At 27.9% G+C, this 24981-nt stretch overlaps 2 protein-coding genes across 4 annotated transcripts; both read left to right on the top strand.

Annotated features, from left to right (window-relative positions):
• Positions 1–418: 418 nt before the first annotated feature.
• On the top strand, positions 419–7814 carry LOC107173912 (popeye domain-containing protein 3-like). 3 transcript variants are annotated; one of them, XM_089220328.1, is made up of 8 exons: positions 419–538; positions 615–725; positions 846–974; positions 1302–1483; positions 1738–1974; positions 2032–2184; positions 2247–2397; positions 6900–7814. In XM_089220328.1, the coding sequence occupies exons 2-8, from the start codon at positions 629–631 to the stop codon at positions 6905–6907; spliced, it is 957 nt and encodes a 318-aa protein (XP_089076454.1). In that variant the 5' UTR covers positions 419–538; positions 615–628; the 3' UTR covers positions 6908–7814. The 3 variants fall into 3 exon arrangements, with proteins under 3 accessions (XP_089076454.1, XP_015380137.2, XP_015380138.2); XM_015524651.2 differs by lacking the exon at positions 6900–7814 and adding an exon at positions 6564–6810; XM_015524652.2 differs by lacking the exons at positions 419–538; positions 6900–7814 and adding an exon at positions 6564–6810 and having other exon boundaries at positions 545–725.
• A 3025-nt stretch (positions 7815–10839) lies between these two features.
• Positions 10840–21229, top strand: LOC107173910 (popeye domain-containing protein 1-like). The gene is made up of 7 exons (XM_015524648.2): positions 10840–11127; positions 15683–16469; positions 18309–18635; positions 19203–19314; positions 19384–19495; positions 19571–19795; positions 20747–21229. The coding sequence occupies exons 2-7, from the start codon at positions 15967–15969 to the stop codon at positions 21091–21093; spliced, it is 1626 nt and encodes a 541-aa protein (XP_015380134.1). The 5' UTR covers positions 10840–11127; positions 15683–15966; the 3' UTR covers positions 21094–21229.
• The last annotated feature ends 3752 nt before the right edge of the window (positions 21230–24981 follow it).

Raw genomic sequence — 24981 nt, 5'->3', positions numbered from 1 at the left:
ATTTGTGCAATTATTTTTAATTGAATTATCCTAGATCCAAATATTTTTAATTAAAAAAAATTTAATTTAATTTAAAATACATACTTTAATGTGATTATTATGTAAGATTGTGAATAGTATTTTTCTGCAACTTTTAAAATTGATTTTAGTAATACATAGATTCATCTTATTACCTATTGCAATACATTGATCATAATATTTGGATCTATTTATTTAAAATAGATATTCACATTTACATAAGAAAAATGTAAACATTCTTATTCCCACAAAAAAAATTCATTTTTAAGTCATAGCTACTAATTAATATTATGCAAAAATATCCTATAAATCATTATAAAAATAAAAGCTATGTTGAAATAAAAATTGTGTCACTTTGCAACCCTTGTTGCAACCCTGCGTGATAAGAGAAAAAAAATCAATAGCTGTAATCTGTTGAGTTTTCTTTATGGGTTTATGACTGTTAGGCAGTGTCTGGTTCTATCCTATGTAATATACCGCTATAATCACTGTGCTTAAACTTATTCTGACAGTTACAAAAGTAAGTTTTTTTTTTATAAAACTGACTACAATAATTCTAAGCTAATACTATACTTAGTTTTAAATTAATTCAATAGGCACATTTTTCATTATGACTTCTTCTGGTTTTGGTCTTAGTGAAATAATTAGTATACCATCAGTTTTTAATGAAAATGGTACAAACAGTACATCATTTACTGAACATAATGGTAAGTTAAACAACTTACAAATGCATCCTTAAATTCAGCTATAGTATGAGCAATGAGTATTTTGGACGATCCAAGTATCCATTTATTGAAAAAAAATGCTTTCAATCTTTTTTAATGTAGTTTGGTGTGTTGATTGGCGGCCATCACAGCATTGGATGTTTCAGATAGCTAATGCTCTGTTCTTTATGTCATATTCTGTGCCAACTAGTTATTATGGCATATTATTTATGCACTCGACATTAATTGCAGGTACTATTTAAAAAAAAAAAACTACTTATAACTACATATATTGTATTTGTTATTTATTGAAAAATTATAGTCTCAATCACATTAATTTTTTCTTGGTGCATATTATACTCTATTCAAAATCAGAACAAAAGTCCGTGGTGAGGAGGTTTTGTTTGACACTGTTAGACGCTTCCCCACCTAGTTTACACACTAGCCCAGTGATTTGGTACAAGTTGGTCACTGATTACCATTTTTATTTTGAATAGAGTATAGTTACTACTTTTTAACCTGCCAACAAATAAAAAGTAAATAAGTATTTGATCAATAGGTTCTTAATTTTGGTTTTAGGTTTTCTCATACTCATTACTTGGGCATGGAGAATAGTGTGTGCACCTGATTTATTCACTTGGAATTTATGTTTTCTCTTTATTAATATTCTACAGCTAATTTATCTTATTTATCAAAGAAGACCGATTAATTTTAATCCAGAACTTGAACAAATTTATCGTAACATGTTTAAGCCTTTCAAGGTAAATTATTGACATTAATAATACTGTATTTCATTTAAGAATAAACCACTTCTCATATGAAAAATGATCAGAGGACAACAGTACTTTTAGTAAGCTCTATTAATGGTTAACGTAGATCGTAATACACTTATGAACTTAAACGACTACTCTTTAATCACTTATTTTATTTTTAAATGGAATAGAATATAACAATAATACATACACATATCATAAATATGCATTATTATTTATTATTGATTTCACAAACTATATAGATTACAAGAATTCAATTCAAGAAATTGGTGAGTGAACAATTTGCTCAAATTGTTACGTTACACATAGGTGAGGCTTATGCTATGCAAAACATCACAAAAACTGATAGACTTGGACTTCTTATGTCTGGAAAAGCAAATGTTCTCCAAGATCATCAACTTTTGCATCCCATAGGACCATGTGAGTTTTTGGATTCTCCTGAATTTGAAAGCAGAGGGTCTTCCGAAGACAAATTTAAGGTGGATGTTATTTGTGGTTTAAAAATATGATTCATTATTAATTTAACTTTTTTTTAGGTTTCAGTAATTGCTGCAACAACTTGTCGATATATATATTGGCAGAGATCAGCATTAGAATATTTGTTTGTAAAAGAAACATACTTGGCGACTGTATTAGCTACTTTAGTTGCGAAAGATATAACAATTAAATTATACTCTATGAATAATAAAGTAAAACAATATTAATCATTTCATCTAAAACTGATAAATTAATTTCATTTTTTCATTTTTAGATTATGACAGATAAAGGATCACATTTAGATATCAGGTTGCCAAGTATCACTCCAGCCTTAGCAACAAAAGAATGTAAGCCACCAATTGTGAAAACATTAAAAAAACTAGCGGTGATCTCATCACATTGTCCTATATCACCTATACCAGCTGGTAAATGTATTTCATAAATTTTTGATTTGTGTTTTTGCATTCAATTAAATTTATTTACCTTCCCTTTACCTTGCGATTGTCTAGTTATAGAGTATTTATGACTGTTATCTAAATGAAAAAGTTAATTATTATTTCCATACATGAATGAATGAATTGATTCTATAATCAACTTTTTTAGTGACTATAAAAAATTTGTGAGGATAGTGATTTTTACCAAAGTTTATATTATGTACACTTTTATTACAATCATGCTGTACTGTTAGTTTAAATTATCCTCAAGTAATTTATTGGACCAATTTATGATGATCTTAGAATTTCAAATTCTTGAGTATTTTTAAAATGTTTTTTATACTTTAATAATAGACATTTAATACCTATTTAGAAATTAGTGATCTAAATAAATTAATTACAAAATATATGTTTGTAATTTTAATATCAGAAGTAAAACTATAAAAGTAGATAGGTACAAGTTACCTACTAATATTGACCTACAACGTCTACAACTCATAGATAGCTTAGTTATAAACAAATAATTGTGATCTAAAATAGTTTATAAAAATTATAATTACTGTACATAGTATAATATGTTATTACCTATTGGCTATTTGTTATGTTTTAGTTGAATAAGTACGTACCTATGTGATAAATGTAAATTTATATATGATGGCTTTAAATATTAATTACACTTACAAATAATATGATAATTAACTTGAGTACCGTTGTGTATAGGTTATACCTAGCTTTGTTACTGTTAACTTATAATCATATGTTATCTATTATTAAAATAATAATTCTAACCGTTAGACATATTTTATTATAAATATTAAATTTAGAGGAACAGATTACAAAATATTAAATCAGTCAAATAGTGATTCTCATTATGTACATTTTACATATTTAGAAATATCATATAATATTTATATATTTATATTTAATATTGATATCTAACCTATGTGGGATGTTTGATCGGTGACTGCCATAAAGTTAGATTAAGCTGAGTTGAAGTTTAGATAAAATCTGGATTACCTATATAGTATAAATAAAACTGACATATTTTTAAAAAAACATGATATTTCTATATTATGTTGATGAAATTTATTCAGTAAATGAGTCTGAAATATGAATATAATCTTAAAATTATTTTAATAAAAACCTTGTAGTACCTTATTCTCTACAAAAACTTATTGATGGTAAACATTTTTATTTTTTTTAAATATTGATTGTTAAATACTTAAATGATAAACATATGTATGATATATTTAAGCATATTTATTAAAAATAAAAATTCATCTTGGGTTTCTACTGCAGCTGATGTTATGCAGCTTGATGACTGACTGCTTTTTGTGTGAGATATACCTACAGTGCATCCCATAAGTTTTGAGACAACCATTTTAAAATTAATACTTGTATCTAGATAATTAAGAAATTCAGGAAAGTTATTACAATAACACCTAAAAAATTTTGGATCGCCTATGTAAAAGAATTGTACGTGTTAGGCAACTTAGGCTTGCTTTGTGGAAAGATCAATATTTTATTTCTTGCTGCACAATAACACTCCAGCACATACCGCGTCGATTGACACTCAATTTTTGGCCAAAAAATGGTTCTAGTACTCTCCCCCCCAACCCGTATTCAACAGATTTGAGTTCTCCAGACTATTTCCTGTTCCCAAAGTTGAAGATGGAGCTCAAGAGGCACCATTTTACCACCTTTGAAACGATTAAAGAAGCGATGACGCAATATATCAAGAACAATCCTGAAGCTGATTTTTCAAGGACCATGAAAAAATTGGACGATTGTGCAAGAAGGTGTATTTAATGGTGACTATTATGAATAAAAATTGCTTAAAACATTTTTTCAAATTTTCTTTGTAACATCAGTAACCTTAGTCTCAAAACTTATTGGACGCACTGTTATACACATTCCTTCTACCTAAAAGTAAAATGAGATTTTATTAGTTGATCAGTACTTTTTTTTCACCAAAAATCCTTGCCTGTGGATGTAGATAATAATAAATTGTTTTGGTTTTACGTTTATCGATTAATGCAAGTGTTTGTGATGTGTTATATGAGTATATATTTTGCAATTTTAATAATTTGTAAACTTTTGTGTAATGTTGTATTTTGCATGTATAAATATATTTTGGATTTAATTATCGATTTTAAATTCTTACAATGTATAATATGTTTTAATATACCTATTTATTTATTTACATAAATAAATTATGCCAATCGGCTTTTACAAAAAGTCAAAAAGAGTAGATAAATATAAATATAATATAATATGATAACAATAATATTTAAAGACTAGTAATAAGTGTTAAAGTATATAACTAGGTAAAGTAATATCAAAATTGGGCGAAGATCAAACTGAATTGGCAGACCTAAGCATTCTGTGCGTGGTGATGTGGTTGTGGCTGAAGGAAGTTGAATGAGTAGGAATATAAAAAGGGATGTGATTACGGATATTGACATATTGTGAGAGAAACTTTAAATGAAACTTGAGATAAAATGTTAGGTGCATTTATATAATTGTTGAAAAGTGCATAAATAAATTAAGAATCAATATAATTACGGCTTGAAGACAAAGAAGGTAGGTATATTTAGAACACGGCTAACATCGGAATAGTTGGGATTCGGTGAAGGTAATTCAAGAATAAAAGCAACATACGATAGAAATGTATGTATGTTGAACACGCTCAAGACTTAATTGATCCTTAAGACCTTAACAAGGTTAGAGTACTAGACCATAACATCATACTCGAGTATGGGTCGAATAAGAGCTAAATACAAAGAACGGAGTCAGTTTACTGATGAGAAGAGTCTTGTATTACGTTTAATAATACATAGAACCTTTAGAGCACGACCCGTTATTATACATCAATGTGACGGTCGAAAGAGAGTAGATGAGTAATAAATATCAATATCTTAAATAATTGATACACGTTGTTTGTTTGATTGCCATTCTGATATTCAGTTTAATTATAAATATTAAGTTTTATGCATAAAAAAAATAAATAATATAAAAGTATTTTTATTGTATACATCTAATAAAACATTATTAGTAAATAAATAACAGTAATTTGTTTATTATTATCGACAAATATTCAATTTTAGTGTTATCACTTTGAAAAGATATCTATCTTTATATTATTCAATGAATATAATTATTTATTATTGGTTACTTTTTAAATATATTTACGTTTTTTTTTTATACGTGTTATAAATAAGATAACATAATATGGATATAAAATCATTTAATTATAAATTACAATTGTATATGAAAAATATTTAAAAAGTAACCAATAATAAATAATTATAAATGGTTTTATGCATTTTATAATGCATTGTAAAAATATATTATTTATTAAAATTTGAATGGCTCTCATTCAGTCAATTTTGGTTTTAGAGCCAGGGTCAATTGCTTAAAATGTCTTAAAAAAAATTCAGTCTATCCGAATTTGGTATCTAAAACACCGGTTGCTATTAAAAAATAATAAGTTGCGTTGAGCATGTGCGTACCGAGAGGGTTAAAAATTTGAAATTTATCTGAAGATGTGTATTCATGTACCACTTGCTTGTAAAAAAAAATTCGATTTATTCTAGTATAATCCGGCCGAGAAATTAAGTGTTCCCTAAATTGGTGAGCACACAGTATATTGTATAATATAATAATAATGACATAATAATAATACCTATTTTTTCATTTTTATAACTTTTAAATTATTTTAAAACTTAAGTATTAAAAATAAAAATTACAGGACTTTAATGATTGTTTGTTTTAAATGTTTTCTATATTTTATACTTAAATTTTAAATGTTTAATTTAACAAATCAAAAATAATGATTACGATTTTTTAAATAAAAGTTTTGCAAAATCAGTATGGTACATATTATACCTACTACCTAGTGTAGTAAATCATATTATTTTTAATAAGATAGCTGATAAATAAATCACTTATCAGCAAGTAAATAATTAAAAATAACATTTTTTTTTTTTTTTTATAATTCACTTATTATTTATGCAAAAAACTTATTTTTAGATATTTATTAGTTTGCGTCATATTATTTTTAATACAAATAAATTACTTACACTGATATAACTACTAATGTATTTTGATCAAAACAAATAGAAATTGTTAGGCTTGGTTTTATTTATTTTTACCAGTGAAAATCACCAAGTGCGATACATCGATAATGGATAAATGCCAAACGACCAACGGGAAATTCAATCGAATGAACTTGGCTAATGAAATGGGCAACACAGGAGTGGAAAATTGGCTTGAAAAAACCTCAAAATATCATAGCTTAGAAATGGCAGATGACGAATAAATGAAAACTCTATCATTACCTATTTTTTTATAATTTATTTATACAAATGTTTTCTATAAAAATATATTTTCATTATTTTTTAAGTTTTTAACTGTATTTTAATTATTTATCGTATAGGTAATACAATAAATTTGTATAAGATTTTTCTAAGTAGGTTTTTATACTTTTATAGGTATTTGAAAATTATCCTACTGCCATCTCACTGTCAACGGTAGTTTTGATGGAAAAAAATAATAGAAAAAATATTTGCATTTTATTTAACTATAAGTTGTATAAATAAGAGCTCAAAATAAAGGAATTTACTCATGTAATATATAGATAAAAATATAGATGCATTATTATTATTATTATTATTATTATTATTTGCTTTGATAATAAAAATTGTGATATTACAACAAAAACACTTCGTAAACTACGTGTAAAAATGGTTAAGTGAAACAAAATATTAGATCTTAAGGCATTCTACACTATAAAGGTGTGATATCATAAATATAAATGCTAAGTATTTATTGAATTTAATTAAACCTATTTTGTTTCAATAATTTATTTACTTGGTGAGGAAATATATAGAATAGTATATAAATATAAATATTTATATTTTTAAAATTATAATAAGTTATATTTTAATAGTTCTTTGCCATTTAATTATTTTGTTCATAATATCACACTTAAGAAATAATTTCTCGCCAAGTAAATAAATTATTGAAACAAAATAAGTTTACTTAAATTCAATAAACTTAGCATTTATTCATGATATTATATCTTTAAAATTCTTAAAGATCTAATATTTTGTTTTTACTTGGCCATTTTTACACGTAGTTTGAGAAGGCTTTTTTAGTGATTATAACTATTAGTAATAACTTCCAATTTCATTGCAAGTACAATATCTAATAGCGTTATTAAAATTAAGTAAGCGTGCTATTGGTACATATTTCTAGTAAATACTAAATAGTAACATCATGATAATATATATGGAATTTTTTTAAAGTAAATAATTAATAATTAGCTTTTTCAATCATATTTTAAGCTAATATTATATCGTGCCTAATATATTATTGTTATTTGGCGCATTATAACTTATTAAGTAGGTAAATAAATTTAAAATTATACCAATAATATAATATGTTACTGTTTTAATCTTGTTTTTATTTTTTGAAAGGGTAAAATAAATAAAACATTTTTTCAAACGTCTTATACTTTTTTTTTACATAGGAATATAGGATCTTTTTTTGAACTTTTATTCATCGTGGTTCTTAGGCCATGCGGATCAAACATTTGAGATTTTGCGAATTCCAGCTCTTAAAACGCCGCTGCAGGTATATGTTTTTCTAATGAGAGCAACAAGTTGTACGATTGCTGAGTTACTACTCGATCACTAACCATAAACACCGTCTCAGAAAAAATAAAATAATAGTTTATTATGCATAAAATAATTGTAATAACCATCGTTCGTTATTTCCTAACATTCTTTGGTATTATTATTAATTGTTTTATTTTGTTCAATAAACTGAATGCATAACTATTGAAGACGGAAACCTTATAAACTATATAAAAAAACATATAATTTAAGTGAATAGAGAAAATGCGAATGAGTTTAGACGATCATAAAAATAACTTTCAAATGCCAACGCTAATATTATATAATATCAAAACCTGATTGCAACGTACTCGTAACTATATAACGCAAATTAATTAACTGAAATCTGTCGTATTTTTTGGGCGTATTGATAAGAACAAATTCTTCTGACAGTTTGAATACAGAATATCATATTTACACTTATCTACATTAATGCACAATAAATATTAATAAGACGTTCTGATGATGTGTGGCGATTAGAATATCTGGAAGGTTATTAAATGTACGTTATGTGTAATGTGTACATTATTTGATGTTTCCGTCTTACAAACGTACAACATTATGGCAAATTTTACTTTCACAATAGTACGTTTTACTCTATAATTTTCAATATTAGATTGAATTTGAATTAACCTCTTATAAAATTTAAAGGTGAGAATGTTATTTAGGGAATTTTGGAAGATTTTATTGATATTATTATTCTGTTTATGTAAGTTATAATTATTTCAAAATACACAAAAAATGTTCAATTTAAAAATTGTCATAACTTCTTAATTTTAATCTAATTTTAGAAATTATGAAGTTTACTGTATTATTGTGAATTTAAAATGTTCCATATGGAATATTTGAAGGTTAAATTAGGTTAGCAATATTGCATGATATAATATTATACCTACACTCAGAAATATGACGTATAAAAAACTAAAAACTAAAACTTTAAGCTGGACCCTAAATGTATTATGCCATTATCTATAGGCTCATGGGAATTCTCTTTCTATACTAGCATGCATGGTTGAATTTAAAAATACAAAAAGGAATGGGTTCTAGACAAAAAAAAACATTCAATAATTATAAAGTATATGATATTATACATTATATAAGCAATATTGTAGTATGGTTAAAATTAATATTTAAAACACTGTAAATTCAATCCATTCTAACACCATTGACATAATATTATCGATCTAATATAAATTGTGCAAATTACCTAACCCTCTGAATGATGAAAATGTTCGTGCAGCACTAGCTGTGGTAAATACCATTTGGTATAAATAGTAGCTTATATTTGCGATTTTATTTTATTATTAGAAAAAATGTATTGCAGTGTTTCAGAGTTTAAACCACCATATTTGGCATATATAGTTTGATCTTTATACCATTTATTTTTCCAAATAATATTTCAGATGTCATTTAGATTTATTGAGTATACCAATCTCTACAATATTGAGATATATTTTTTTTAATCAAAAGTTTCCATCCGACGAGGTCTATATTATCATTTCGAGCCTCAATACAGTTAGTTCGTTTTTTTATTAGTGATGTACCTACATACATCGTTTAAAACACGTGCGTAAATACTTTAAAAAATATGATATCAATATACCATGTACAGTCATTTATTACAATAAAAATAATACACAGCGCCCGGTTGAGTTGCGTGACGTCACTGTGAAGTCATAACCAGCCAGTGAGCCGTCTGCGTGGTGCGCGTGTCGGTCCGGGCCCGCCGGGAAAATCGATGCGATCTGACGTGGTGACATGGTGGCGTATACGAGTGGACTGCAATTGTGTATTTATAGAATATAGATTACCAAAGTACAATTATAATGGTATAAGAAAACATATTATATGATTATGTAAAAATCAACCGAAACACATGGTTTTGGTTTAGCTTTATCATTTAAAAAATTCACAATATTCGATTAATTTTGTTTTGTTTTGGAGATGATGACTCGCGTATTGTTAAAAGCAGTAACGGTGGTCATTCCGATTCTTAATTATTATATGTCTGTACAATAGGTATATAAGCCGAATATGACATGTCTGGACATTGTACGCTGACAATATTGACCACATCGATATTCGATAAATTTGCTGTTTCACGAAAAACAATAAATTATGTTTTCTATTTGTTTCGTGTACAATTTTTTTCTTTTACACTCAAATTTTTACAATCATAGGTGACATAACGCATCAAAAAATATTGTCTGAATAACAAGGTACGATACCCAAAAAGTGACAATAATGTTAAAATCGGTATGTCTAACACTAGTTACCTAATACCTATGTACAGGTAAAAAAAGTCAGAACAAATGGACAAAACAAACTGATTTTATATTTATGTTGCCTACTGATAATATTTAACAGCGGTAGATATCAAAATGTTATTTATAATAATTGAAAAATAGTTTATTTTTCCAAACATACTTTATACCAATAAATACTTTGCTAATCATTAAATCGGATATGATCGTATTTGAAAAATAAATTGGAAGTAATAATCAATAATTATTAAATAATACAGTTTTATGTTTTATTTTATCTATTGGGACTCAATAAATAATTGTAATTAACTGTTTTTGTTCCTAAATTATTTTGTTTGGATTTTTTTCTCCTCTCATTTTACCTAAAGGTCGTTACTACTATATTATAGCCTGTAGCGTGCATTGCAGTGAGTGCCGCTTTGCCCGCACAGTCGCCGAACCCAACGCGCGCTGCCATATAATATTATCACGTCGACGGCGGCGACGACGTTACGGGTGGGCAGTCTATCGTACAACACTGTACAGCTCTCACCGCTGCCGTCAGCGTTTCCGAACGATATTTGGATCCACCGCGCTCGCTCTCTTGGTGACGGAATTATTGAATTGTATCATCCTGCGCGCATGTCGTCCGAGAACAATTACCATCTGCGTTTTATACGTGTTTGCCTGTTTTTCTCTTCGACTTGTGGTCGTGTACGATATGACAAAACGCGATAACGATCAAAAACTACGTCGACGCGACGGCGAAGACTTGGCGGCTTTCGCTTCCCCGACAATAAGTGAGTCGCATAGAATATTATTTGCGTGTTGTACAACATAAAAATATTAAATCGAGCTATAGTTAAGTTATATACACGTGGATAAATTGATTTTAAAACATGTGATAGTTGTATTATTATTATTTTAAAATCAATGGTGAGTTTAATTTATTCATGGTACACAATTATGTAAGTATCAGAATTGCATAACCATTGCGCCGTGTTACATTTTACTTTATATTATAATATAATGTGTAGTTATAATATGTTATAATTTATAAATAAGTTATTATAGATTAAAATTGTAATATTGTATTATATAATTATTAATTATGATGATATATTTTATAAGGTATATTGATATTTTACAGTAATGCAAATCTGTCAATTTTTAATAAATTGTGTCGTTATTAATTTACATTAAAAAAACTGTCCAACAAAACTTTGACCTTATTGTTGTTGCTTTATTCTACTGTATATTCGTGTATAGTCACAATTCCGATACTATACTTTGCGTGTGAATTCGTAATTGACGAAATCAGACACGCGCAGTTAAGATATATTTTAGAAAAATGTATCAGCACTGTATGTTCTCAATGTATTGAATATATTTATCTATACATAAATAAAATCCTAAATTAGTTAATGTATGAATTAACGTCCCAGTAAAATAACATGAACTATATACTAAAGAAATATTTAAGAATTTTTTTTTTAGAATTTTAACTTACTATATATATATATATACTTTAGCAAGTATATATGTTTATGTGTAATATTATTATGATTGTTACGTGCAATGAAAACAATGATTTGAATCAAAGAACGACTTTAAACTTTATTATATACTGATTCACTTTAGAATCTTTAATTAATAATTATTACATATTATATACTGCCGTTGCGTAGAGAGCGCGATATGTTCGCTACGCCGTTCGTATTACTACTGTAGACTAGTTACTATATAGAGCGAATATCTACGCCTTCTCGGAGATATTCATGATAGGCGATGAGCATATCGAACAATGATTGCTAAACAATGAATGGATTGTTGTTTAAAAGTTTTGCCTATTTAATTTCAAGATGTTGTATAATATGAGAAAGGGTAAAGGTTATTGTATGCTTGATCGGTAGCTTAGATTAAAAAAAATGAAATATCAAGTTATAAATAAAAATATTTTAAATCACATAATACCCTAACGACATAGATAAACTAGAAATTATATATTCATGTTTTATACTTATACAGTTATACTCGTACTATATAAATGTTTTATTGTTTTATCATAAAGTTTTATGATTGTATTTATAGGCTAAGCCCATATACTCTTGATAAAATAATATATAGAAAAAGTCAATCTCACTAAACACTTATGATTGAAAATGAATATTGACTTCAGAATACTTTCTATTACTATTATACTCATCTCAAAATAAAACATCCTTCCATTAAAATGGTCGATATTTTATAAATTTTTTTTTATCAATTTAATCAATTCAAGAATGTCATATTAAACATTTTTTTTTTTAAATCGATATTTTCAGAAAAATTTCTTTTATACTGACATACTGACCCAACAGCTATGTTGTATACTTATGTAATTATTATGAAAAAGTAACCGATACCGAACTTTGCATTTTGTTCTTAATGACGACCTATGAACTTACCTAATATAATGTATAAAAATCTGACCTTTTCAAATGTCGACAAACCCAAGAAAAATATTCCTCTTTTTATGTGTTTTAATAATAATTACTTTGGCAATAAAAATAATTGTTTTATAGAAATAAAAAAAAGTACACTATATGTCTATATATATACTAGGTACTATCAGCATAATGGGTCAAAATCAATTCTAATGGTATGTTTTTAATATTTAGGTATAGTTAAACACTAACATTTAATAGTTATCTAACGTACCATAACAGTATGGTAAAATTGTTTTACATTTTTCGGTAACTGTCCTCTATCACGATAATTTCAAATCAAATGTAAATTTTTAATATTTATTAAAAATTATTTATCATAATTATTTTAACCATCTAATAAGCATGCTTTTATAATCACGATAACTTTGCGTCAATTCTTAACTAACTAAACACGTATTTAAGTTTTCTTAATGTGTACGCAGTACAAGCACGTCAAAGGGAGGAGGAGTTAATAATTTTGTTACAACACAAATACTATATATAAATTGATTATATGAATAAAGAATTTATAGAATTAATAAATGGTAGGTATGTTATGGTAGTATTCAGTGGTTGACATTCAAATATTTGAGAAAAATCATGTTTTGTTTTAACTGTTATACCTTAGTAATACTTGTATTAGAAAAATTATAAAATAATTGGAGAAATAATTGTCTTTGTGCTTCTCTAAATCTGTTCAGACGAAGTAGGTATAAAATAATTATTACTCTAATAAATACATAAATACATTGGATTACTATGCATAGATTTTATGATATCGTTTAAAAAAAAAAAAAATTGTTTAAAAATAATTTTGGATTTTAACGTTATTTTTAAAAGAATTGAAAATATTTAAATAATCAACTTTGAGGTCTTGAGTGAGGTTTCTAGTATAAAATTAAATCTAGTAAATAATAGATACATAACCCGAGCCTATGACTTGCATTTATTTTGAAATAAATATATTTGTAAAAAAATGTATATACTATGTTTCTTCCAGTTATAACAGTAATATGATGTATAACATAATATGCGATGGGAACCAATAACCATTTAGAAAAACAGTTGAGTTATCCTTTATAGCTAACTTATAGGACTTAAAAAAATAAACTTTAGCCATATTTCATTTTCTAAACGTCAAGGACTATATATTGATATAATTTTTATTAAAAACGATTAAAGTCTTAACTTTAGATGATCAAATATCTTTTTAATTATTAATTTATTAATAATAGCATTGGATGTAAATTTAACATAGCTCAATCCACTCTCTAAGCTTTCATTTATCTCCGAAGACAATTTGAAAGTATGACAAAATCGATTAAATAGTTTTAGAATAGGTACGTGCCTATATACAGAATATATCAACTTTCATTTTTGTTTTAAGATATAATTTTATTATTTATAACCATACTTTTGACAATTTAATGTATAGGCTGCAACCTATGTAGCATGTAAATGGCAACTATTTATTTACAAAAAAAATATACTATATAATTTCTCTTATTAGTTTTATATCAGTAAGCTGTAATTACATCTGTTAACCGATAGCAAATATAAATAGATAACATTTCTATCAAAAATCTCAAAATCTTATTGTTTGAACGGGAGATGGTGACTTGCGGAAAAATTAACCTTTTTCTATACGCCAATATGTAAACTGCGGCAATAAAAATTTAACATAATACAATCTATGACAAAACCGAAAAGATACGAAACACAAACTGTTGCAATTTATTTTTTATACCTAAATATACCTTATATATAATATATAGTATATAAACCATATATACCTATCTATGTGTAGCAATACGTATAGGTACGTACCTATATTGTTTAATAATTTTATGTTATGTTGCGTCTTGCGAACAAATTGTGAAGGCAAATCTTAATGTTAGTAGTCGAAACTTTTGATAATACTATAGTTAGTACCTACTGTAATTAAACGATAAACGTATATATCGTATCGTATCGTTATCGTTTCGATATTCATACACTTTTCATAGTATATACTATACATAGAAGATATAAAATAAATTATAGTAAATTGCGCTGCTTGTACAATATATCTTATCGGTTTTCATTTAAAAAATGTACGTATATCTACATTATTAGTATCAAAATTTTTTTAAGTGGTTGGATGTATGAAATGTAATAATGAACATTTTCGAAAAATTTGGTGTATTTAAATCCACGGTCAATTTGGTACATGCACATACTATTTTGAATATAATAAATCCAATAAGTTATAATTAAGCTGAAATGTAGTATTCAAAATTAAGGTAAGGAAAAGCTCCCCAATGGACTGTGTTAAATAATTTCGAACCGGGAAAGCAGTTTTTAAGTCGCTGAATTCAACTCCTCTACTTAATTTTTCCTAATTCGAGCATTGTATTAAATGCATAAGCCTTAAAGTATGTAAGTAGTACGTAGTAATAACTATCCAAAAACGTTTTTATCATTGTTTTGGAAGATTGAAAATAATTAAAATACATTTATTTTATATTTTATATTATAAATCTCTAGTATTGATTAATATTATAAGTTATAACGTATAAACACCTACCGCTCTTCCATTAATTTTAATATTTTATTTAGCTTTTTTTATACGATCTATACCGACCTTTTAAGGAATCTATATCTTCTGTATAATTCACAATGTAACGTATATATATTATACCTACATTTATATAATGAATAATATACGGTTCGAAAGTTCAGTTGCGTGTTTTTAATGATCTGTCAAAATGTACTATAGCTAATAGCTACTGATACCATTCATCAGCTTTACATTCAATATTTGATAATAAATCCTCAGCTAAAATACTACTAGTTAAACGACAATTTAACTATGCATATTTTTAAATAAAATATTATTTTTCTTTAGAAATCGCAACGGACACATCTGCAGCGGAATTAAAGACTGCTGCAGTACTGTGGGAGATACCGAGACAACCTCTTAGTGTGGACTTGAATGTTACCGATCGGATGTTGATGTAACGTTAAACTATATTAAAAACGATGTACGACAATCACAAAAAGTCGAATAGTACGCTATATACGATTTCGTAACATCGTATAAAATACACTGAATATTACAACATCTACATCGCAGAACTTTGAGCGAGTGCCGCGGCGGCTGCAGCAGGACGTCCGGTAGGTCACCCGGTGATGGGGCATCACAATCACAACGTCGAGCCGGCAAACAACGCGTTCGCACCACTACCACCACCGCCGACGCCATCTGCATCTAAAAAGCCACATTCGTCGCCGGCCATCGCAACTCGGCGGGACGTGATCGGCACCACCGCAGCGGCCGGTCGCCACCAGCTCAACACAAACAACAGCAACAGCAACGACCGCGGTGCAGCAGGCAATTGCACTGGCGCAACGTCGACAATCGCACTGGTAACTGCCGCAATGCAGAACGGAACGGCTGCGCCTGACCGGCCGGCCAGCGACTACTATTACTATTACGCGTACGACAACACTACCGAGACCGCACTATTCTTTCCGCTCAACGGTTCTGCGGTCAGCGGACGGACAGGGCCGTTCGAGAAATCCCAATGTCAGTGGATACCCGCCCAGCAGAGCCTTTTCCAGTTCTCCAACATTTGTTTCCTGACCGCTTTCATAGTTCCAAGGAGTTACAAGCTCAGCGTGTTGTCATTGAGGTAATTACCGCTGTGGATCCGTGTGTCGCTTGTGTGTAAAATAACAATATACACCTAGAATACCCACTATATTATAATTTATATTTCCATCACAAAAGTCCCGTATCAAGTTCCAAACGTCACCGGGCAAATCAAAATTATATAATAATATATATATATATTTATTATTATTATTATTGGTACAGCATCAACAACTAAGATTATTAGCTTAAATAATATTTTAAAGTTGCCATTATAGCTATTTAAAAATATTAAATATAGATAATATAGGTACGATTTAAAAAAAAAACATTTTGAGTTATAATCGAATATTTCAACAAAAAACAATAATTAGCTATTTTAGTTATCTTGTTATGATTTAAAAATATATTTTGTGGAGATTTGAAATGTCCACATTATTTTTTTTACATAAAATAAATGCAATGTTTTTGGCAAAATTCAAATTAACTTATCGTATATTATTATTAGTAAAATAAATGCATATATAATATACTTAATTTTTTACTAATTACTTAGCTATCAGGCCGACTAAACTCAGAATAGTTTTTTGCATAATGTACCTATTATTGAATTTAAATTTAACAATTTCATTATATAATGACTTACTCAATGATGAGGTATATACTCGACACCTAATGTAAAGGATGCTTCTCTCTTTTTTAAATTTATGCAATACCTAAGTAGAATTTATTTCGATCAGGTACTTGCTGATGAACGAGCATTTGAATACATTGATCGATCAAAATCAATGAATGTAGTGATAACACTTTAAGCTAAACTTAATTTATAGTTTTAATTAATGTAATTAAACGAATAAAAAAAAATTATATTAAGTTCACAAGTGCATTAGAGTAATATACCGTGTGTTCAATAATTAGAGAGCACTGAATTTCATGGCTGGATTATATTGGAATAAACCGATTTTTTTTACAAATTATAAGTATATAAATACACATTTATAGTTACACCTCAAAATTTTTATTATTTCGGTATGCGCATGTGCAGTAAAATATGTTTTTTTTAAATAGCAAGGCCTATTTTGAACACCATTATATTCGTATAGGCCTATTTTTTAAAGTTATTTTTATTTTCAATTAGTCTATCATGAATAATAGCTGTCATAATTATATATGTTTACATATTAAGTTGTGAAGCATATTAGTTAGGTTAGGTTATACAAAAGCAATTAAATTATAGGATCATAACTACTTTAAAGTAGTTTCTAAATTAATGTAACAATCCTCTGTAGTAATTTGTTTAAACGAAAAGTTAGAATGGTTACTATTTTAGTTTTCACGCCAGTCAAAAGACCTATAATAAATTAAATAAAGTTGCATATCCACTGATTGAAATTTTAAATTAATCTATTTAGTATTTTCATTCATTATTCATAAATGTATGAAGATCCTATATTATTATTTTAATTCATTTAAAATTAAAAATAAACGATTCATCAAATTCTTAGTTTTTATTTAAACATACAATTATAAATTATATTATATTTACATTACGTTACCTATATTAAGAAAATACATAATATTATGGGTATTTATACTGATATACTATCTCATATTATATTTTATTGTCTACAATGTAGACTCTACATAATATCACCAGTTTAAATCAAACTAATTAAAAACAAAACTATTTCGTGAAATAAAAATCCAATAAAATATGGATGAACATTGTGCAATAGGTATATAAATATCATTGAGCAAATATAGTGTCAAACTGTCAACTAAATGAATATACTATAATATAGACTTAATACGTCTAAAAAACACGAATGGCAAATAAAACAATTCAAAGTTTATTCACCATCATGTATATGTCGAGCAGGGCGTTGCTGTTCTTAGGATTTCTGCTTTCTGGTCTTTGGGCGTCCACGGACGTGTGCGCGATGGATGCATTGATCTGGTATGGATCACTAGCTCTGATCAACGGCGTGCACGCGCTTAAACTGTGTAAAAAGCTCATGCCACCCGCGTTATCGGTCGAACTCATGGAGTTGTACACGAGGGTGTTCAAGCCGCTCAAAGTCAGCGAGAAACACTTTCGGGAGCTAACGCGAGAGGCGGTCATCGAGAAATTGTCACCTGGCGAGTGTTACGCGGTCGAGGCGGTAACGGCTTGTGATCAGCGACTGTCCATTCTACTCAGAGGCAGGTGAGTGATATCGGTATAATTCTGCAGCAGGAACATGATGCTCTAATAGGATTCAGTTTGCCAGATTAAATTAAGCTACGGCTCTAGTTCTTCAAAGCAAAATTTAGAGTATTTTCAAATCAGATAAAACTATATATATAAAGGTATATAATATGTTAAACATGTCATAAGAGTAATATTCGTCCTTTTTTATTAGGGGAATCTACACGTACTGTATAATGTTGTCTCCGCATAAGTTGTACAAAGCTATACAAGCACATTACATACCTAACGAATTCTACATTCTGAATAATTCATTATGTTTAATATTAGAGTGAATTGAATAAAAACAAATAAAAGTTTAATATGATATTTAGGTAATATGTAATTCACAGTATTTATATAATATATTTACAGCTACGTAACATATACCTACCTATTCCTAGAATAAAAAATACATGTGTTGTACAAAATAAAATTAATATATATTGATATATGAATAAAAACATTATCACACACAATTCATTACGATAGCACTAACCTTTCTATAGCAACATTGCGTTGAAATGGATTTTATAATATGCCTAGGTGTGGTGTAACTTGCGAAGGTACACAGTTGCACAATATCAGTTCGTATCAATTCCTTGATTCACCCGAATGGATGGCTTCAACTCTAATGCACGGAGAAAATATGTTCCAAGTACGCCTGTTATGAAGTACTAATATATTGTATATGTAAACATGTATAAAATATAAATACACTTTTTAGGTAACGATAACGGCTGCCGAAGACTGTGTTTACTTATGTTGGCAACTTTCAAAGCTCAATCGGATATTCAAACACAGAACTCAATTGCACGCTGTACTCACTAGTATCATAGGTAAGCCGGTCGTTTCTTTATAAACAATTGTGAATTGACAAACGAACTTTTGGTCATTATTATTGTGCACTGCAGGCAAAGACATAACGCACAAAATGTACTCGTTGAATGAGCAGCTTGGTCAAGCAAAAAGTTTCGATGATCAGACGCGTGCTGCGCGCAACGATCATTGGCGGCAAGCGATTTACAGGAGCGTCAGCTATGACGCCGTCAACACGGGAACCAAAGGAACGGTCAGGTCTAATGCTTGGAAACGATACAGAGACCGAAAGGCGTCATTGTTCGCGGATCCCGGCGAAAGTAAGTGTGTCATATTATCAATGGGTTTTATTATTAATGTAGGTAGGTACTAAATAATATTAAATGATGTCGAACTCGAACCGAACGATATGTTCAACGATTCAACATCAAGTCATCAAACATGATCCGAACTAAACAATTTGTTTAATATCGAACTGAATTCAAACCAAGATTTTGAATTAAATCATGAATTATCTTTTAGTTTTATATCAAACCAAAATATAAAATAAATAAAACAATTTGTTTTCGAAACGTATATGCGACATGCTCCAATTTTTTTGATAGACTAATTAATTAAACTTTTTGTTCGAGTTCGGTGTGGATGAAAGGTTTTTTTTTACTAGGTTAGACTTTCGAACTTTAACCAGTTTGACTCACACCTAGAGTCTAAACTACCTAGTAGGTACCTATTATATTAAAATACTTATACGTAAATAATATACTTACGACCTTGCTTTATACAGGGCCGGATTGGTTACAATCGTAGTCAAATATTTTAGTGTCTTAATAAAACTCCACCTTTCTTCTCTACCACCAGCCCAAATGTATAATAATAGAGCGGATTTTGATGTTAAACATCCCATTCCGACTTGTCTAAAGTACTTGTATACTATACCTATATATTTGGTTAGCATCTCAGTAGAAATTAACCAAGTGATGCCATTGATATTGATTTGTCTCCATAATATGTATATCTATTTTCATGATCTTCCCATTTTCTTTGGATGGGATACCGTTATCCATTTCTTTAATACTTCAGGCGTTACATCCATGTTTAGCTATTTTTGCTCATCGATTCAAATATCATTCTAGTTTTTTTGTTTATAAGATTTAAGAACTCTAACCTTAAACGTACGACCAATTATTTTTTGTCGAAGTTCGAGATCAATTAAAATCGGTTATTATAAATATGTCACGATAATAATTAAACGTTATACGTGTCACGTATAGGTCCGGTGCACGGTCCGCGGAGGTGTTGGATACCGGTGTTGACCAATCAACTTTCGGATAGCACCACGGCATACGGCAGCATGGACGGACAATCGTCTTCGGCCGACGAGGAACGCGAACCGATGCTCCGCGGTAACCACCAGTCGGTAGACATACCACTGTACCGGTTGGGTGGACAGCACCAGACGGTTGCCGCGTTGGCATCGATACCGGCGATTGCGTTGAAAGCTGCCGGCTTGGAGCTCGACGTGGAGGCAGCCCAGCGACCACGACGCCCAAGCACGCTGCGGCGGCAAAACAGCAACGTGAGCAATAGGGAAGTGATGTTCGACGAGACGGTACTCTAAAATGGCGTACACAAATTGTTATTTTGGGGATCGAGGCTTGTATTGCATTTGCATATGTTATTTTTTTTGTCTGTCCATTGTACTCGTATTGCTAAACAATAATATCTACCTATAAATTTGTTTTATGCTATAATAAGGGATTTATTCGTGAATTTTTAATAAGCAATTTTGGGCATTCGTTACTATGATAATACGTAGCAATTTTATGTATTCCACACATTTGTACAGCAAATAATAAATTTATGAATTTATGCGTTGTGATAAAAAATATAATCTAAAAACAAGGTACACTCTAAGAAAATAATATGCTCTAAGCGTCGTATTTAATTTTGAACGAGTAGAAAATAACCAAAAAATTTAGTAATCAAAGCTATAGACAATTTAGTAAAGTTTTTTTTTTTAAATAACTACTGATCAATTGGTTTTTGAAAATTACCTAATTTCTATCTTAGTTAAAAGTTATTGTTTTTTATAGTTTAAAACATTTATTTAAAAATCTGTTCGTTCAAATGTAAAGTACTTGTTATTTTTAACTAAGATCATTGGTGATGCCATTGATTAAATTAACTGAATAAATTGGTGGTACCAATAAACCAAAAATAATTTTCTAAACTTACCACTACAGCGCCACCGCATGTACATATTACAAGTAATATACAATAATAAAAAATGTAGCATTTATTACTAAACATTATAATTATAACAAATTATACATAAATTATATTAATAATTATCATTCAGTATTCTACTCGGACAGTATAGTCACCTATGTAATAGAACGTTAGGATTTTCGCCAGTGAATACAAGTTACCTATATTTTGTATTTAACATATTAGCTCAGATAATTCCATATTTCCATGCACTACTCATTAAGTAAGAAAGTTACTTTTTTACTAAATTTTAACTTTTTAAGTTTCTAAATAATTAGTGTCCATATTTTGACAGTAATGGTAGAAAATGGTGTTTGCAGTGTTCCTTAAGTCCAACTAATTAAAGTAGTTTAAAATAGTTATTACTTATCAGAAATGATTTCTTTTCTTATGATAAACATAATTATAAGTAAAAATAAACAATATATTCAGTTCCAATTTATATTTTATTTAATGTAGTAAAATACATTTTAAGTTCGATTTTATATATTTTGCAATATCCCAAAATCAAAAGTATTTAATTGTAGGTACCCACCTAACAACTTCTCGAGCATTATAAATTTATAAATTACATTTATGTACCTACCTACATAATTTTGATTCCATTGAAAGTACGTAAATTGTAATTTTATAAATATTTATCTTAAAGATTATATTATATGATCAACCTTTTCAATTGTGTTTGGCTGTACTTATTACAAAATTATTATACATGACGTTGCTGACTATCATTGTTTTATAATGTTTAATATTGGGCACAGTGCACACAAAAATCAAAACAGTAAAATATAAAAATAAAACATATTCATCACGTTTAAAATAAGTTACTGAAGTGTAGGCGTGTTTATAAAGTATAGGTACTTACCTATTTTTATCAATCCAATCAAAGTTGATTAGTAAGATGCAAGACAATCACAACAAACAGATATCCTTTATGTACAAGTTGTTTGTGGTAATAAATTCTTTTTATTTTTAAATTTAACATTTTATAGGTTATTATTAATATGTATTAAATGTAAAGTTGTAAAGTTATAGCTATAACTTCAAAAACTTTTTTGATGATTTACATTTAGAGCTGAGCGCTCATAAATTATATTTAAAGGTCTTTGATAATACCTACCCACTTAAAAATAAAACAAAGTTTATTTATGTCACTTAATTATTGTCATTTAGATAAAGAAAAACACTTTGATAAGTTATGTGTTCTTTAAGCTTGTGTAATTACTAGTTATCAAATACATATATTTAATTTCAAATCAATCTCTATTCTCTTTATTATGTTTCTTAGACTTTCAAACGTTGACGTGATAAATGTCTTAGATAGTATATACAAATTATTAACACATATTAACGCTCATCACCATAAAAACTAATTATCATAAAATGAGTTTAAAGTGAAAAGTATAGTATAATAATATATATTAATATGCTGTATGTGTAGATAAACAACATTCTTTAGAAATTTATTATTATACCTAATATATTATGCTCTATATTAAAAAAAATTAAAAAATTAAAAAATATTAGGAAATGTGATATTTTTTAGTGTAATATCGAGGCTATATCCTATATATTATAACAAACATTGATGCTCATCTTTCTAAACTTACATAAAAACATTATTCTATATTGCTAAACAACTTTTGGGCAATCATAATGAGACTATTAATTATTATTACTAAGCACAGGTTTTAATTATATGTATAATATATGATAACAGTAAAATGATGGATGATAATGTTATATTAATTCGCTCATAAGCTAAAAGCTTGATATTTTCTTTATTGATAAATACATGATTAAAAAAAATGTGGAAGTGTTATTGCTATTAAATACCAAAGTTTTTGAATATATGTATGTGTGCATTTTTAAATATTATTTAACTATGATATTCGAAAATAATTAAGAATAAAATATTGAATTTTTATTAATGTGATTATTTTTTAAAATAACAGCTTTTTATAAACAAAATGTTTTGTATACATTATTTTCATAGAATTGAAGGAAAAAAATGTAATGTGTTTTAATCGTTGAATGTCAATAGACTTAATAAAATATTAGTATTTTGAAAATGTAACCAGTAATTGCGTTTTTTTAACCTTGGTTTTTCTTATTATTAATTTAATGAACAAGTTTAAAGGGGTGTTATACTCACAAGCGTAGTTTCTGCTTTACATAATATAATATAGCAAATTATATTATATGGTTATTCATATTAATATCATCACATCTGAAGATAATATATTACCCTTGTAACATATTTTTATTGATATACATATTTTTTTAAATAATATACTATTTTATAATTTAAAGAATTGTAGTTAACTGTGTTAAGGGGGCTGCAGCCAATAAAAAAAAAATGACTTTTAGACCAATAAGCTAGACAAAACTGGAAGAATTTGGTTTGACAGATTTTAATTTTGGAAACGGATTATAAATAATCAACAAGTTTACTAGGGAATGATGGAGGCATTTTTGAATTTTTTTTCATTATGTTACCATAATAATTGGAATATTCAAAATCGCCTCAATTATTCCTTAGTAAACTTGTTGCATAATCCGTTTTCAAAATTAAAATCTATCAAACCAAATTCTTCCAGTTTTGTCTAGCTTATTGGTCTAAAAGTCCCTTTTTTCATTATCTGGAGCCTCCTCTAGCAAGATTTATTTTATGATAAAGAATTTAAAATTTAAATATATTGGAAAAAATTAATATTTAGATTAGTAAAATATACATTAGTTTTGACTTTTGAAAAATTCGGCTGCAGCCCCTTTAATGGAAAGTATAGGGTAACATAGGCGTGCGCAGACCTTATCCATATTTAAAATGCCTGATCCAATTGCTAAAGATTCTTGTACAAATGACTACTTGTTTAGTTAAATATTAAATTGTAAATTGTATAATGTACCTTTTTATGAAATTCAATATTAAAATATTAAAATAAATATAATTACAGTGTATAAAAATAATAAGTATAATAATAGTAAATTAATAAATAGCAATATCAATTTTATTCTTTTGAAAGTCACGGTTTTATTCTTTTCGCTTATTATAAAAATATTTTATTTACTAGTTAGATATAGTGCGTAACAATTTAATGTAATAAAATTAGAGTATTATGATTTTCTAGGACTAAAATATTTGTTATTTGTAGTTACCATACTATATTACTTACAAGTTATAACCACTAACCACTTTGTGGTATGAAAAAAAAATAAATAGTTTACTAGCGACTAG

This window comes from Diuraphis noxia, unplaced genomic scaffold (genome assembly GCF_037042655.1).
Source record: "Diuraphis noxia isolate RWA-SAM2 unplaced genomic scaffold, SU_Dnox_SAM2 contig0002, whole genome shotgun sequence".
NCBI classification, from domain to species: Eukaryota; Metazoa; Arthropoda; class Insecta; order Hemiptera; family Aphididae; genus Diuraphis; species Diuraphis noxia.
The sequence above is the reverse complement of the archived record's forward strand: the minus strand, read 5'-3'. Positions and strand labels throughout refer to the sequence as shown.

Coding starts and splice junctions, on each gene's coding strand:
- LOC107173912 (XM_015524651.2), top strand. CDS start 629: ATGACTTCTTCTGGTTTTGGTCTTAGTGAAATAATTAGTATACCATCA. Junction 1,484..1,737: donor ACATGTTTAAGCCTTTCAAG/GTAAATTATTGA, acceptor CAAACTATATAG/ATTACAAGAATTCAATTCAA. Junction 2,398..6,563: donor TATATCACCTATACCAGCTG/GTAAATGTATTT, acceptor TATTTTTACCAG/TGAAAATCACCAAGTGCGAT.
- LOC107173910 (XM_015524648.2), top strand. CDS start 15,967: ATGGGGCATCACAATCACAACGTCGAGCCGGCAAACAACGCGTTCGCA. Junction 18,636..19,202: donor TCCATTCTACTCAGAGGCAG/GTGAGTGATATC, acceptor TAATATGCCTAG/GTGTGGTGTAACTTGCGAAG. Junction 19,315..19,383: donor ACGGAGAAAATATGTTCCAA/GTACGCCTGTTA, acceptor TACACTTTTTAG/GTAACGATAACGGCTGCCGA.